Source organism: Anabas testudineus, chromosome 23 (genome assembly GCF_900324465.2).
Source record: "Anabas testudineus chromosome 23, fAnaTes1.2, whole genome shotgun sequence".
Taxonomy (NCBI): Eukaryota; Metazoa; Chordata; class Actinopteri; order Anabantiformes; family Anabantidae; genus Anabas; species Anabas testudineus.
In genome coordinates, this window is record NC_046631.1 from 9,287,871 (window position 1) to 9,302,435 (window position 14,565).

Here is a 14,565-nt window from a genome sequence, read left to right on the forward strand (position 1 = left end):
ACAGAACTATGATTGTGGCTTCCATTCGTCTTGTTTGCACGTGCAGTACCTAGAAACACAGCAAACAAAACTGGTCCACGCAACCTTTCACTGCTCTATAGTTTGAACAACAGTATCTGTATTCTAAATGAGTATCTCCGGGCACTCCTGGTTTCTATCAATCTGGCTACAAGAGCCAGAAATATCCAATTAAATCTTGACAGCCCGTTGCCATGGTTACACTGTCATTGATTACCCCATCAATCCAGCCAAGCATTTTGTTTTTCTTGCATCCCAATAATTGCAAGAGGATGGGGGACAATTAGTTTTTGGTATTGTTGTGTCGCACCTGGGGAGAAAGCACAACTGCTCAGTGAATCCAAAGAAGCAGAATAAAGTTGTTAAACTACAGGCTCTCTTTTCTTACATTGCATCTGCACCATCTGTTGTGTTTTTCACCTCCATCAGTCAATGGCAGTTGTTCAGCCCTTTGCTGGAATTGTGAACACAGCAAAAGAGGCAGAGATGATGTAACTTTTTTTTTTTTGCCAAACACCATATGTCTCTGTTCCTCTCAGAAAGTATATTTACTTGTCACTGCATAAACATTGAAGAGTGGGTGGCCCACTGTAGCCTGGTAGCTACTGTAAATGCTGTCCTGTATAATGAAGTGGAAATGCGCCAGGTTTATGGGGCTCAATTTATGTAAGAGATGTAATAGTCACAGTGTCCATTTAGCTGAATCATGAATTGAAATAAAAGTGCACTGTGGCAATGAATAGCACCTTTAGCATCCTCCACTGATCGTTTCTTCCTCCTCTGTCCTTCACGTCTTCTTCTTCTCTCCTTGTGTGTCTCTTATTCCATTTAGAAAAGGCTGATTACACAGTATGAAACGATCTTGTAAGAGAGCGATTGTGAGAGAGCTTATAGCCTTCAGTCTGGGAGAAAAGAGAAATTGAATGTCCTGATGTATATTAGAGATATGATGAGTGGAAATGAGGGAGAGTGGTAGGACGTCTATGAGTGCACTAAGACACACCACCCATGAGGCAGCCTACTAAAGACCAGAAGCCAATTGGAGACCTGACATCCATTAAGATCAAGGCCTTTTAGTACACAATTCAACAGGCAGCACTCTCTTCTTGTTCACACAACACTTCTTGAATTTTAAAACCATAATTGGACTCACTGCCGCATTAGAAACTAGCACACACACAGAAATGAATGATAAAAATACGCAGGTGCATATGAAAAGTTTCTATTAATCCTAGTTATTTTGTTATTTGTGATTTATGTTACTTTGCGTAATTTCCCCCCTTATTGACTTTATATATGTGTAAATATGTAAACAACACTGCACATCTTCAATTTAAACTAAACTCATGACAGTGTAGCACTCTGTTTGTCAATTGTTGTGCAATTGGTAAATGATTTGGTTAAAATTCAGATACACTCAACTCCAACTTTTGTTTTTGATGTTGTTGTTTCGCATGTTAGGAGGAATGATGTAACATTAGGTAACAACACCACAAAAAAAATGTTTAAAAGCAGGATGTTCCTTAAAGTTGAATACTATATACTGTAAAAAACTACAAGACATAGTGCCAGAGCTCTTTGAAAAATCATCTGTATTTTAGGCTGTACTGTTTTCAAAATAAGCAGGATCGATGCACAATCTCTGACTGTCTTTACACTAGGGTAACTTGTCTCCTCTGGGTTTCTTCTTTGCAAGTATTTGTATATGTATTTGTTTGTGTTTGTTTTCCCCGGTGTATGTGTGTGCTAGCAATTGTCAATGAACACAATGCAATTAGAATGATGGCTGCTGTCATTAACTTAATCAGGGGCCTTCTTGGATTTGCTGTCTGTCAATCTGACATCTGCCCGTCCTGTCACCTCAATTCAATTGCTGCATTTGATGCCCGTGCTCCCTTGACATGCAATCTTTCAAATGTTGGCAGCTGTGGCCACTTAGAGGGAGACAGTTTTTTCATCACAACCAACAATTTATGGTGCAGATCGTGTCGATGTCTGTCATGTGCTATGTAGAAGATAAAAATCACAATTCCCAGGACTGTCTTTCCGCTGGTTGATGCACAGCACCTGCAAATGCAACTGTTAATAAAGATTGCACTGGTATCACCACAGCAGCCTTGGCGTACATCAGTCAACCAACTACAGCAGCTTCATACATTAAAATCAGATTTTTCCTCCCCAATCTTTTCACTTACTGCCTTAAAAATGCCTCCTGGGTGCTGCCTCTACCATCTCCTCTCCATTATAGACATCTGAGGAACATGCTGATTTGTCTGTCCCTGCATCTGTTTCTGAGATTGAATCTACACTTAATGTTATAATTACAGTATATTGGTCCTTTTTTTTTCTTTTCCTCAACACAAGTCTTGTTGTCACCTGTGATCTACTGTAGATGATTATTTAGGTTTTTTTACAGGGTGATATTGTGTGCCAGACTGAGAGTTGTCTCCCAGATCTCTTTGATATTTCAGAAGATGAGTCAGATTCTTTAGGCAGCCACTGTCACAGCTTAGTTTCACTGCTCTGACAACTCTGGAGATTACAGTCCCTGAACCTTTACAGACACACAGGCAGACTCCACTTATATTCTAACTATAGCTCTATATGCTCAACCACAAGTGCAACCATCTTTTCTACCTTTGTTTTTATCTTTTCTCGCCTAAAATCATTTCTTCATTTGATTATCTATTCTACACACATATGATGTTTTGTTTCTCCTGTTCTGTATTTTTTTTTGTTCATTCCTGCCTCCAACTGTGCCTTTCCATCCATATTGCTTGTAACTGCCTCTTAACTTCTTTTCCCATAACTTCACCCTGATTCTCTGTCACTTTTCATTCCTATATTCCCATTTTTGCCTTGCCTTGTGTTCCTCATTTCTCCTTTTTCTGTCCTTTCTTATTTCTTCCCTTTTTTGAGGCATGCGTGTGTGCGTGTGTGTGTGTGTGCATGCATCTGTGTGTGGCACAGTTTGAATATAGATGATAAGTCCTTCTGAAAGTAAGGAATTGTTTCATATTAAAATGTTTCTCCATGCCCTGCCTGTCTTCTCTCTTTCTTCTTGCGGCCAGTCAATCCAGTTAAGCTTTACTTTCATTTCATTGTGTCGTGTTTTGTGCCTATATCATAAAATTGCTTTATGAGCTTTATGTGTTATTGGCAGTGTTTTTTTGTTTGTTTTTTTTTTAAATCAATTAGTTTATTACATTGATGCAAGATCTTTTTTTAGCAATAGATCACCTCTCTCTGATGTCCAGGCTCTCTCATTCCTCTGACTCTGTCCTCATCTATTATTGAATCGTTTTACTTAACCGATGCTCTGTCATGCGGATTGTGGTTAACTTCCCTGGGTGGAATAGGTCATTTTTCTTGCCACAGCAACAGATATATATATATCACAGAAGTGACAAGAATTGTGTGGTGATTAGAAAAACAGAATTGCATAACAGCTGTTAGAGAAGGTAAATGCAATGCAGAAAATTAATCTAAGTAATCCAGAAGTAAAATTGAAGTTTAAAAGCTTGACGCATTTCATTGGCATGTCGATGTTAAATTGAACGTCATTACAAGTGCCAGTACTTCAGTTCTTCATGTACAATTTTCAATCATTTTGTTCATATTGTTTTGTTGCATCAATCACTGAACTTGATAGAGGTAATTGACTGAAGGATAACTTCCGACATATGACTTTACATCTGAAAAGCTGAAGTGGTTTACTTAAAATAACAGCAAAGGTAGTGACTCATCCTTGGAATATATCTGCTGAAATGTAAAATACTTACAGTCTTCACTTTTGACATTAAAAGGCCAAGATAATGACAGTGGCCTGAATTTTAAAGCTGATGCCTGGTCTCAAGTGGTCCTAAAACTGCAAAGAGTACTCACTTGTGGGGTGTTGTTGGGAGTATTCTGTGTGAGTGCCTTCAAGGAGCTCCTTTTGATGTTTTGCACCCACCTTGAGGAATGCTTGTTGACAAAAGCACCTGCTTAGGGGGCCACGGCAGCCTGCCAAGACCTCCCCCAGATAGACTGCCATCACATAAGAGAGCAGACTGACCTGCAGAGAGGATCTGATGATTAAAATCAAAGGGAGAAAGATTAAAAAAAGAACAAATGAGGAATGTGAAAGAAAGAGATTTTTCTCAAGGGAAGTTGAAGAAAAAGACAAAGGAAGTAACAACACAGGAGAGAAGTGAAAAGCATAAGAGCAAGAGATGGTGCAGGATACAGAACAGACAGATAAGGACTATGCTATTTGAATATTGATTAATGAGGGTTATTTCAGGCCTGGGATTGCATTAGCACTTTGGCAGCACATCCAGAAGGCTTTGGCAGCTCACCAGAGTCTGAGCCACAATAGGTGGCCATTTTGGAAACACAAACTGTTGTTTTCCATCCATGGCCTCTTGTTGGTTTAACTCACTTTCAATGTGGCTTTCCATCGACAGAAAACCACATTTTCTTAGTAGTGAGTGGGCTGTTGGTGTTGGCATTGAGAGACAGGTTGGAGTCGAGTCTTAATTGACGACGAGAAAGATGGCCTGCACTACAATAGGAAGATAATTAACAAAATGTTTGGGGTCTCTTGTGTTGCCATCACTTGGGAGCTTTACGCTCTCCACAGTGCATGATCCACAGATGCAGCAGGTTACCATGACACCCTGGTCGCTAAGCAACATAAGCATCATAAACAGATTCCTCATTCCCAAAATGAATTGCTTTTTCTCTCTCTCTCACCCTATTTTACATTTGGCACGGGGCAGACAGAATGAGAGAACTTTAATTTAAGTACCTTCATCCTCCGTAATCTACAATATGCATGCATTAAACTCATAATTGCCTTTCGAGTAGCATTAACGTTCATTAAATTGTCTAAGTAGGATGAGAGCAGGAGCACTTGAATAGAGCTCTTTTAAGCGTTGTGTTATGTAGTGGTGCGTAATTATAGAGGAGTCACTGATCTCTAGTGTCTGGAAGTGCGTTATTAAACCGACACTGGATGACATGTTGTGAGTCATTAGATACTGCTGTTAAAGCCCTAATCACAGAATAGGCACAGACACACACTTACACATGCTTGTTAGGTTCCTCACTCCTACGTTATTTTATTAGGTTGTGCAATAAAGATAACATGGTTTCCTTTTATTTTGTATAGTTTCCCATAAATGGATATCCACATGTGCTCAAAGATCATGCTACAGAATGCAATAATGACTTATATTCTATTTGGAATAGCATCCTAAAGGATGCCCATCACATAATCTGTCCCTTTAGATAACGATGGATTTTCTAATTGTTTCTTTTAATGATGTGTAGTGAAATTTATTGTCTCAAAATTGCTGATTAAGCAATATACATTTTCTACTCATGTCACATGCAATGCAATTGTTACATTATTTATGTTGATAGTATCCCAGGTTAAAGTGGGCCTTCCAGCTTAATGCAAGAGAAATGTTTAATAATGTGAGTGTGAGAGTGAGTAATGTGTCCTTCAGTCACAGTCAAATTGAATTTTTAAGGGTGAGATTGTATAGTATAATACAGTATAGTATTGTATAGTACAGTACAGTACAGCACAGTATATCATAGTATAGTACAGGACAGTATAGTATAGTGCGTTTTGTTACCAACTAATCAATTATTTTCTAAAATTACTAAGTAGTAGTTTGGTTGATGAACAACCAATTTTGGAAATCAAGATGATAACTTCTTATTTTGTCATTTCGATACTACAACACATATGCAGATACATATATATATATACATATATATATATATATATATATATATATATATATATATATATATATATATATATATATATATATATATATATATACATATATATATATTTAATTTATGTATATATTATATATATTTACTATGATATAAAATGAGGGAAAATGAAAACGCTGGAACCATAAAATGTTTGGTTGGGAAAAAAAAGCAACATGTTCAAATTAATGCATGTATGTATGTTGATTTACTAAAATCATTTCAGCTTACGGTATATTGGACCAGTAGTGATTGATTAGTGTAGTGCTGAGAGCTAAAATAGCTTTACTCTTTAGCTGCTTTGTGATTATTCCTTCTATAGCTTTTTTTCTATATGATATGACCACAATTCACAATCTTCATAGATTATAGATCCATTATTGTACTTCCTGTGCCTTGAGCCAAAGTAGCTGCTTTCCTGTTTGATATTTACTTGCTAGAAGAGTATGAAACATATTGCAAAACGACAACCGTAGCCAACAATGTATATGTAGTGAGGGGGTGGCGCACAGAAGCTAAAACCAGATGGTCTGGCAAATCCACAAAACTACTGCTAAGCATATTGCAAATTTTACTACTTCACAAAAACTTTTAAATGAAATAAAAAGAAATTGTAATATACTATTGGTACAATGCATTTTTTAAAAATACACAATCAACTGTTTTACACCTATGTGAATACAGGAATTGTAAGGTAGAACACATTTCTGTCCCTCCAACCAAAAACGATTAATGTTTGATATATTGTGTATAATGTGGTTACTAGAGACCCTGTCCTGGAATGTGTTTGTATGCCCATGTATTTGCATGTATAGCTCCATGTGTGTCTCCACCATGACAGTTTTACAGTATGTTTGGCATGTGTTTACATGAAACATATCAGTCAGTATATGCATACAAAGGTGTGTTAGTATGACTCACTCATTATTGCTGTCTATCTCCCTGCCATAGCCAAGCATAGACTGCAACAGCTGTGCTGTGGAATAGATGTCTTTGATGCACACGATAGGTGGCATTGTTTTGTCTGCAGAATTAAGATTTTTTTTATTGGCAGCTTGATACATCAAGCACAACTTGGTGTGATGAGCACTGACACTGAAATTGGAGGCTGAAATAATTCCTGACAATAAATCCACTTCAAATTATAATTGCCAAAACACTGTCTCAGCTTTATTACACTCAAAGTGGGAGCTAATGGAAGCACCATCCAGCTAATTATTCTTCACATCAAAGAGCGATTAAAAAAAACAGCCAAATCCAGGTGGCTTAAATTGTGACATTTCTTTGAGACATGCTGTAAATCTGTCTTTGGGTATATGTCCTGTAGGTGAGGTGTTTGTGCACATGCAGAACCATGATGTCAGCATTGCAGCTGGGTACAGCTGTAATTGGGAGTTGTTTGCAGCCAGCTGGCACACAGAGAGGGTGCTCGACTGGAAGGGTTTGCTGCAGGAGAAATGAGCTGTCAAACCACTCCACAGTAGTGGATAGCAAAACTAGTGCCAGTCTCTAACAAGTCAATTCCTGCGAAGTTGGTATTTTGGAGAGAGCTAAAAGACCATAGTTGTAGTGAATGTTTAACTTATCAACTTGCACAGACAGCAGTACAGTTGTTCCCTTTCTTGTGACTGTATGTATCTCTCACTGTTTTTTTTTTTTTTTCTTTTTCTCACCACTTTTCTCTTCGCTCCCTACGGACTGAGCAGGATAGATCTGACTAAAGTGCTGCCAGTCACAACAGCAGATGCTCATGTTTCCTCTGCTCTCCCGTGCCTCCCTACACATCAGTGAGATGGCAGGTGTGTGTGTGTGTGTGTGTGTGTGTGTGTGTGTGTGTGTGTGTGTGTGTTCTGTACTGGCAGGACTAGATGCTCTAATCAGACTTCCTGGAACATGCATCAGAAAAGCAAACTTGCATGTTTACACAGTACATCTCTGTGTGTTGCGTACAAAATGCTAAATCAGAGGGGTTTTGAAGTCATATTTTAAATCAGTAATCCAGTGTTCTTAGATCGCAAACTTGAAACATGCTGAGAGACTCTTGTGTACTACTAATAATTAGAGAATGAGTGAACGAGTTTACCTACATTAATCAATTTTCCCTTATACAGTGCGTTATCAGTAACTGAAAGCTGGTATTGATCACTGGAGCCTAATCTCCAACTTTCCAACTTCACCCTATGTATGCAGTTACCAACTTTAGAGAGAATACACCTCAAAACACTATTTGTGGTTGTGGTGTAGACAAATGCAAAGATCATACATTGTGTGTCTTTTTTATGATATTAACTTATTGGTTTAAAAAAAAAAAGTCTGTAGTGCTTTTTTTTTAGCATAAATTATTCCATTTGGATCTTCATGTTATGACATCAGTAGGAGATTTGGGGCATTACAATGGACATGATTCAGTTTCTCCAAACAGAAAACAAGCACACAGTCTGTCAGCATACAGTGGATTTATCAGGGATCAGCTAAACATTGTCCATTTCCCACATTGTGACATTCATTAATACAGCTCCTTTTCTCTGTAATTTCTCTGGGCAGTATACAGTATTTTTATAGTTCTAGTAGATGTACCAGTATACATACCTCACAGGTCAAATCTCTTCAGGTCAACACACATTTATTGTATTTGACAACAAGGAAACAAAAGATTTTGTATACTAACACAGTACAAGTAACTGTATTCTCTGCAGTACAGATACATTACATCCCTTTCGCCTATAGTACAACTGGAACCACTGACTGATTCTTAACTCTTTGACATCAAGCTCTACAGCACAACCCCGGCATAGATCCTCTTCATTATCTGTGCTGTACCTTAGCAGTATGCTTTAATTAGTCATTCTGTAGCGGCCTGCTGATGCCATCTTATTCCAGCTCATTAGCAAGTCCATATTTTTACCATAATTATTTATTCTCCTTATTTACTGCACATAATAATAGGTGCTATTTTTATTTAATTCTCTATTTCCTGACTGTTATCTTACATATGTTCACATGGTACTTCAACTTGAGAAAACTATATTCCGACAATGCTTATAGATGTGGCAAGACCATGCTGTCAAATGCCAGGTTCCTTTGTGCCGTGTGTGCGCAGACATCTATGTGTTTTTGCAGCTGCTGGCAATTCGTCTTGACAGCTGTAACTTTTTGCTGAGAGGTTTTACCTGCAAAGAAATTGCTTTAGAAATTGCTTTATATAAATGAGTAAGCAGAATAAAAAAAACAACTTTCCACAATGTGTTACTGTAGTGTGACCACATAGACACATGCCCATTAACAGAAGAGTTAATTGGACACGATTAGACACAGATGCATAAACATACATATTTAGAAATGATTAAACTACTTAAAACAAAATTACTAAACTTCCTATTTGAATGTAGAGATTGATTTTGTGTGGACACATAAACCTCTTAGTGTTTTATCACATATGATGCTGTTGATGATACTTTGAGCCTTCCAGAATACATCTACACTGATCAGTTTTCACCTCAGGGTCAGATACTGTACATACTACTGTATGTAGTTTATTAGATTGAAGAACACACCCCAGTGTTTCTTTGCACCAATAATGACCTGACTGGAAACCATAGTATATTCACATTAAGCTGATGTGGCTCGGTGACCACAGGCAACTGGAAACTAAATTTGCAAAGGCATTTCTTTGTAGATGTCCAGTAAACCTGCTTCAAGATTTCCACCGTAATAAGACATAATTGGAGAGTCTTATCGAGGTAAACCACAAGAGAGTGTTAGCCCTCAGATTGTATTATGGAAAGGCATGGGGTTACAGGCATGACAAGTGATATCAAGACATATTTTCTGGAAGAGGGTTTCATTAACACAATGTTGCCTCAGTTGTTGTCGTCCTTTTAAAAGCCATATAGAGCACTGTAGAAACAAGAAGACAGAACTGTTCCAATGTTATGGATTTCTCACTAACTTTAGCTTTCTAGTAAACTTTGTCTGATGTCTAAGAAAGTGACCTACTGTAGTGTTGTTCTAGGTTGTGTGAGTGAAGATTTGTTGCATTTCATTTACCTCCCAACCATCAACCATTAGACTGTTGTCTCTCTGGACAGATTAGTTTTGCAGACCTGATATTAGGATATAATATTTTACTTAACTGGTGTAAATTGTTTGTGATTTGGGATGAGTAAAGTAAATGCACAGTTTGCAAATCAGACAGTCAGACTTCTTTCTACGTCTCTGTTTTTTTTTTCAACTGTCCTGTTTAATTTCCCAGCAGCGTTAATTCAAACATTCATTGTTACAACCACGCCTCCTCTCATTTCATAAATTAATTTACTACTTTGCTCTCATCAGCTCGCCTCTCTCTCTGTGTGATTTGATCACGTTGTGCCATGCAGGAAGAGCTGGATTTCATATTTCCCATGGGAAATTAATAGTACAGTGCATTTCTGGACCAGGTACAGATTAAAAGCTGGGCCCATTATAAACTCATTAACCTGGTCATTAGGACCAGATCTGGGAAAAGATGGAATAGGTGTGTGCCTAATTATAGCCCAACACTGTGTCACAGCTAGTCCTAGTTCCTAACCGTGATTACTGAGAGGATGGAAAATATCTTCCACAGAAACCACTGTTTGTGTGTCAGCTGCCATAGACATCTTTGATATTCAATTAGCAATGTTTTAGTGGACACTTTGTGGATACTTGGGTCCAATAATGTTATGATGATGACAGACCTTAGAGACAGAAATAAATTTTAAATTCCAATATTTTATGTCAGTAGTAATAACAGGCTAACTTGCTGTATTCCTCTCTGCTTCTCCTTTCTCTCTCAGAGACTGGCAGCACATGCAGAAAAGCTTCAGATGGACCACGTGTGGAAAGTGTTTAAGGACGACACTGAGGTGAGTGAGTGGATGGGGTCCAGTCTGTTATGTCTCACTTACATAAAGATCAAGTAATGCCATGAACTCCATTAAAGGATTGGGCTGGTAGAGTGGGGTGGGCATGTTATTCATAATACAATATGCTTGTGATAATTAGACAACAAATCTCATTATATTCACAATCTTGCTAAAATGACTCTATACTATATTGAATTTCATTATTTTGTCTAATAGGCAGAAACAATCAGGCATACCTGAATTTATACACACACTTACACACACACCAATATTGTTCATTAATCATACTTTTAAGAATATTACAAGAGATTGTAAAGCAAATAATATGAACGCTCTATTATTTTTCTCATTCAGATTTCATTCAAATTCAATTACTTTGCCAGATTGCTGGAGCCCCATTCCCTAGTGCAATAGGGCTCATTGAGAATCATAGTTTAGTTCTCCTTGCAGTTCATTGCCCATGATGCTCTGTTTTAGCTCTTACCTTTTTTCATAATAAATGGAGATCCAGGTTCCAGCTGCTTACAGTTTCTCAGATTTACATGAACCTGTCGATATACTGCACACAAATCATGCACACTTTGTGTTTCTAACTTGGTATGATACTTACATTACAGTACAGATAAATATCTAAAATAACATAGAATGTGGGTGTCCTGTTTGGCACTTTATATTGTCTGTAATGTGAAACATATGTAGTGTAATCGCACACATAAATACACATCCTCTCTTGCTGTCCTTTACACACACCGACTGTACTGTGTGCCTTGTTAGAAAACCATAGACTGACGTCATAACTTAAAATACAGTTAGTTGCAGATGGCAAGTGTTGGTGCCGAACCTTTTAAGAGTGGTCTTAGGAGCTAGCTAAACCTCATAGAACTTTGTTTTACGGAGAATTGTGTTTCTATTGTCCGTAAGTGTGTTTATCAGAGAATGGAGAATGAATTCTTGTATTTTGCTGTGGATGTGCCAAATGTTTTTGAACGGTTTCCATCCGACCAGATATGTTCTGTCAGCAGCCTATATTCTGAAAGCGAACAAAATACTTACTTTACTTGTGATGTGTTACCCACATAACAGAACTTATACACAATCAGCAGCAGTGGTAAGTATAATGCCTGAATACACATTTCCAACCTATTCACAACACATTTTCAGCCACTTACACATTTTACAGGTCTACAAGAAATATACTTTACCAGACTGCTAAGATTTCCCATGAGTCCTTGGAGCCAGGCCCACCAGAACAAAAATATTAATATGAGTTCTTGTTATCTGTTATCTTATCTGTTATAAGCCCTTTTATGTGTACTTTTTAAGTCAAACTTGCACATTACCCTGTATTACTGGTAAAACAGGCACAGTTTACTTGGGTGTAATATCTTTTCCTGTGTTAATAACAAAGTGCTAGGCTTACGTCTGCAGTGGCAGGAAGAAGTACCTTCCTTTTGGCTTGCATCTGCAGAGGTGGTAGGCAGGTGGTGGGAGGCTCTGAACCAGCTCTGTGGCTCCAGGGCATCCTTATGTCAGCAACTAGGCTAGCTTGTTAGCACTCTGTTAGCCTGTGTACTGACAGATAGCCCAGCAGCTTGAGAGCAAAGCAACACCACTTTATTCATTGATTCTCAGTGTCAACCAAACTACTGCACAGTGTGCAGCTACAACATCTTGTAAGCTTCAAATGAAATTGAAAAGATTAAGTCTGTGTCTGTTTGCCCTTTGGTTGTTTCTGGTCTTTGACAGTATATCTCCATAATTATTTAGTTTGAGGTAATGCTACTGTATTTCTGCATATACATTACAGTACTTGAGTTTTGCACCTTTAGTCCAGTGTCACAATAGACTTCTTCATGTAGACACATGGAAAGAAGTAGCAAGAGAAATTAAGTAGAGGAGACACAAGATTGCTAGGTGGCAATTGATCCTTGATAAGAGTTAATGCACCTTGGCACCCATCTGGGGACTTGTACATTTAGTTGTGCATTTAAAGGGCCATATCTTGCTCCAGTGACATAAATGCAGTCTGTATGCAGCCACATCACTATTTGTTGGTTACAGGTGCAACAAAGCACCAACAACAGCTGCTGTTGTTGAACATACATTAGCAATAGTAGAAGAAATTAAATGCCGTTTTGCAGTCTGGTTTCAAGATATTCTTCAAAGATGTGCATTTCCTCTAATGTGTCTTTAATTGTTCATCCTGCCCTGTTTCTCTGTCATTCCTCGCAGGACAACAACATTGTTTACTACAATGCCAAAGATGATGTAAGTACAACTTGATTCCACTGTTCAGATGATCTCTGTTATTAAAGACTGCACAGAAACATGGCTGATATAAAATTTGACTGATAATCTGTAAGGGTAAGATATATTTTTGATTTAACTTTGATTTGGCCCTGTCTACGAAGATAACATTCACTAACACACACGTTAATAGTCAATAAATTTGAGCATATGTAGGTTGCACAAGTAGGAAGTTGTTCTTATATCCAATCGTTTGTTTCATGCATTTGAACATGGTTTGGGCCACTCAATCAGACATGAGCATGTGTAAAATATTAGATGCATCCCCTGACCTCTGATATTATCTGTCTGCTCTGTGGAACAGGGATCAGCATCTAATTCCTTTCCACTGTCTCTGTGGAAAAGAACCACACACCCTTAGCACACTAATGTCACGCTGTGTTTGCCTCTACGGCCCTCTCTCTTCTTTCTGTTTCTCTACGTGTGCCTAGACGAGTTTCACTGCCTAAAATTTAAATTCATTTTGTCTCTATCTGTCTATAGTGACATTTCAGTGAAAATTGATTATGTTTACAGTCCCAGGGTGGATGTATATTCACACACTCTTCAAAAGTAACAGTAGTACAAATAAAGTGAGGAAGTTATTTGTTAAACTGTTGTTTTTTGTTTGTTTTGTTTTCTCTTTTCTTTTCTTGGTCTTTTATGCAGGGTAATCAGACATACAAAAAGAACCGATATATTCCAGATGATTTCCACATAGATCCTGACTTCAAACGACTTGTCTCCTACAACACCACTGCCGTCCATATCCCTACGGATATATACGAAAACTGTAAGTGGAAACAAACACACACAAGCTTTGTAGCAAAATTCATAATCTCATAATGTCTACACATCCCTTTATTATAAATAGTGATACACCACTTGCCATCATGTTCACTGTCACAATATCCCTATCATCACTCCGTCCAGTAACTACAGTACATTTGCACGATGTGGAATGCAGCAGTGCACTGTAGACATATCCACAGCAAGGCTAGTTCATTCTAGTCTATATTTAACCAAGATACCACACATGGCCAACACCCTCCACCCTACTCTTTACCCTGGTCAACAGCTGCTCCTTTCTCTTCTATTCATTGCTAACCCGTCTCAACTGTCGGGACACTTGCACAAAATGCAAACGTCAAAGCTTTTGCCAATGATAGGTTCATTTGTGAGTTCCTTGTACTTATGTTCAGAGTTGATTTTAAATTCCATGTAATTTTGTGAGATTCATGGTCCCCCAGAGATGAAGACTGATGCCATTATAAAAATAATAATACTACTAGTGATAACTTGACTCCCAGACTTTTCAACCTTTAAGTAGATTCTTTAGTAGCTATTGATTTTTTTCTATGAAATGTTTTATACACATTCATGCTCCCAGTAGGATGAATTGTAACAACTTCTTTGACCCCGTCACTCTTGTTTCATCCATCATGAAGTCAAAATGCTTACAACTCCTCTGTGTAATAAGAAATGTTCAATATGTGTGAATGTTTATCATGCTCTCTGTGTTTTCCTATACTTTTTTTGACCTTATATATAGTGTCTACCTCGACTTTGTTGTACAGTGTAATTTTACTTCCTAAAGGGAATT

At 37.8% G+C, this 14,565-nt stretch overlaps 1 protein-coding gene across 3 annotated transcripts in view; it reads left to right on the forward strand.

The window, feature by feature from the left end:
- cacna2d1a (calcium channel, voltage-dependent, alpha 2/delta subunit 1a) overlaps positions 1 to 14,565 on the forward strand; it is a 66,803-nt gene that overhangs the window by 16,615 nt on the left and 35,623 nt on the right. For all 3 annotated transcript variants that reach the window (XM_026362651.1, XM_026362652.1, XM_026362653.1), the window contains exons 4-6: positions 10,608 to 10,676; positions 12,909 to 12,944; positions 13,632 to 13,755. In XM_026362651.1, the coding sequence (XP_026218436.1) occupies positions 10,608 to 10,676; positions 12,909 to 12,944; positions 13,632 to 13,755 (229 nt within the window). The remainder of the gene's footprint in view (positions 1 to 10,607; positions 10,677 to 12,908; positions 12,945 to 13,631; positions 13,756 to 14,565) is intronic.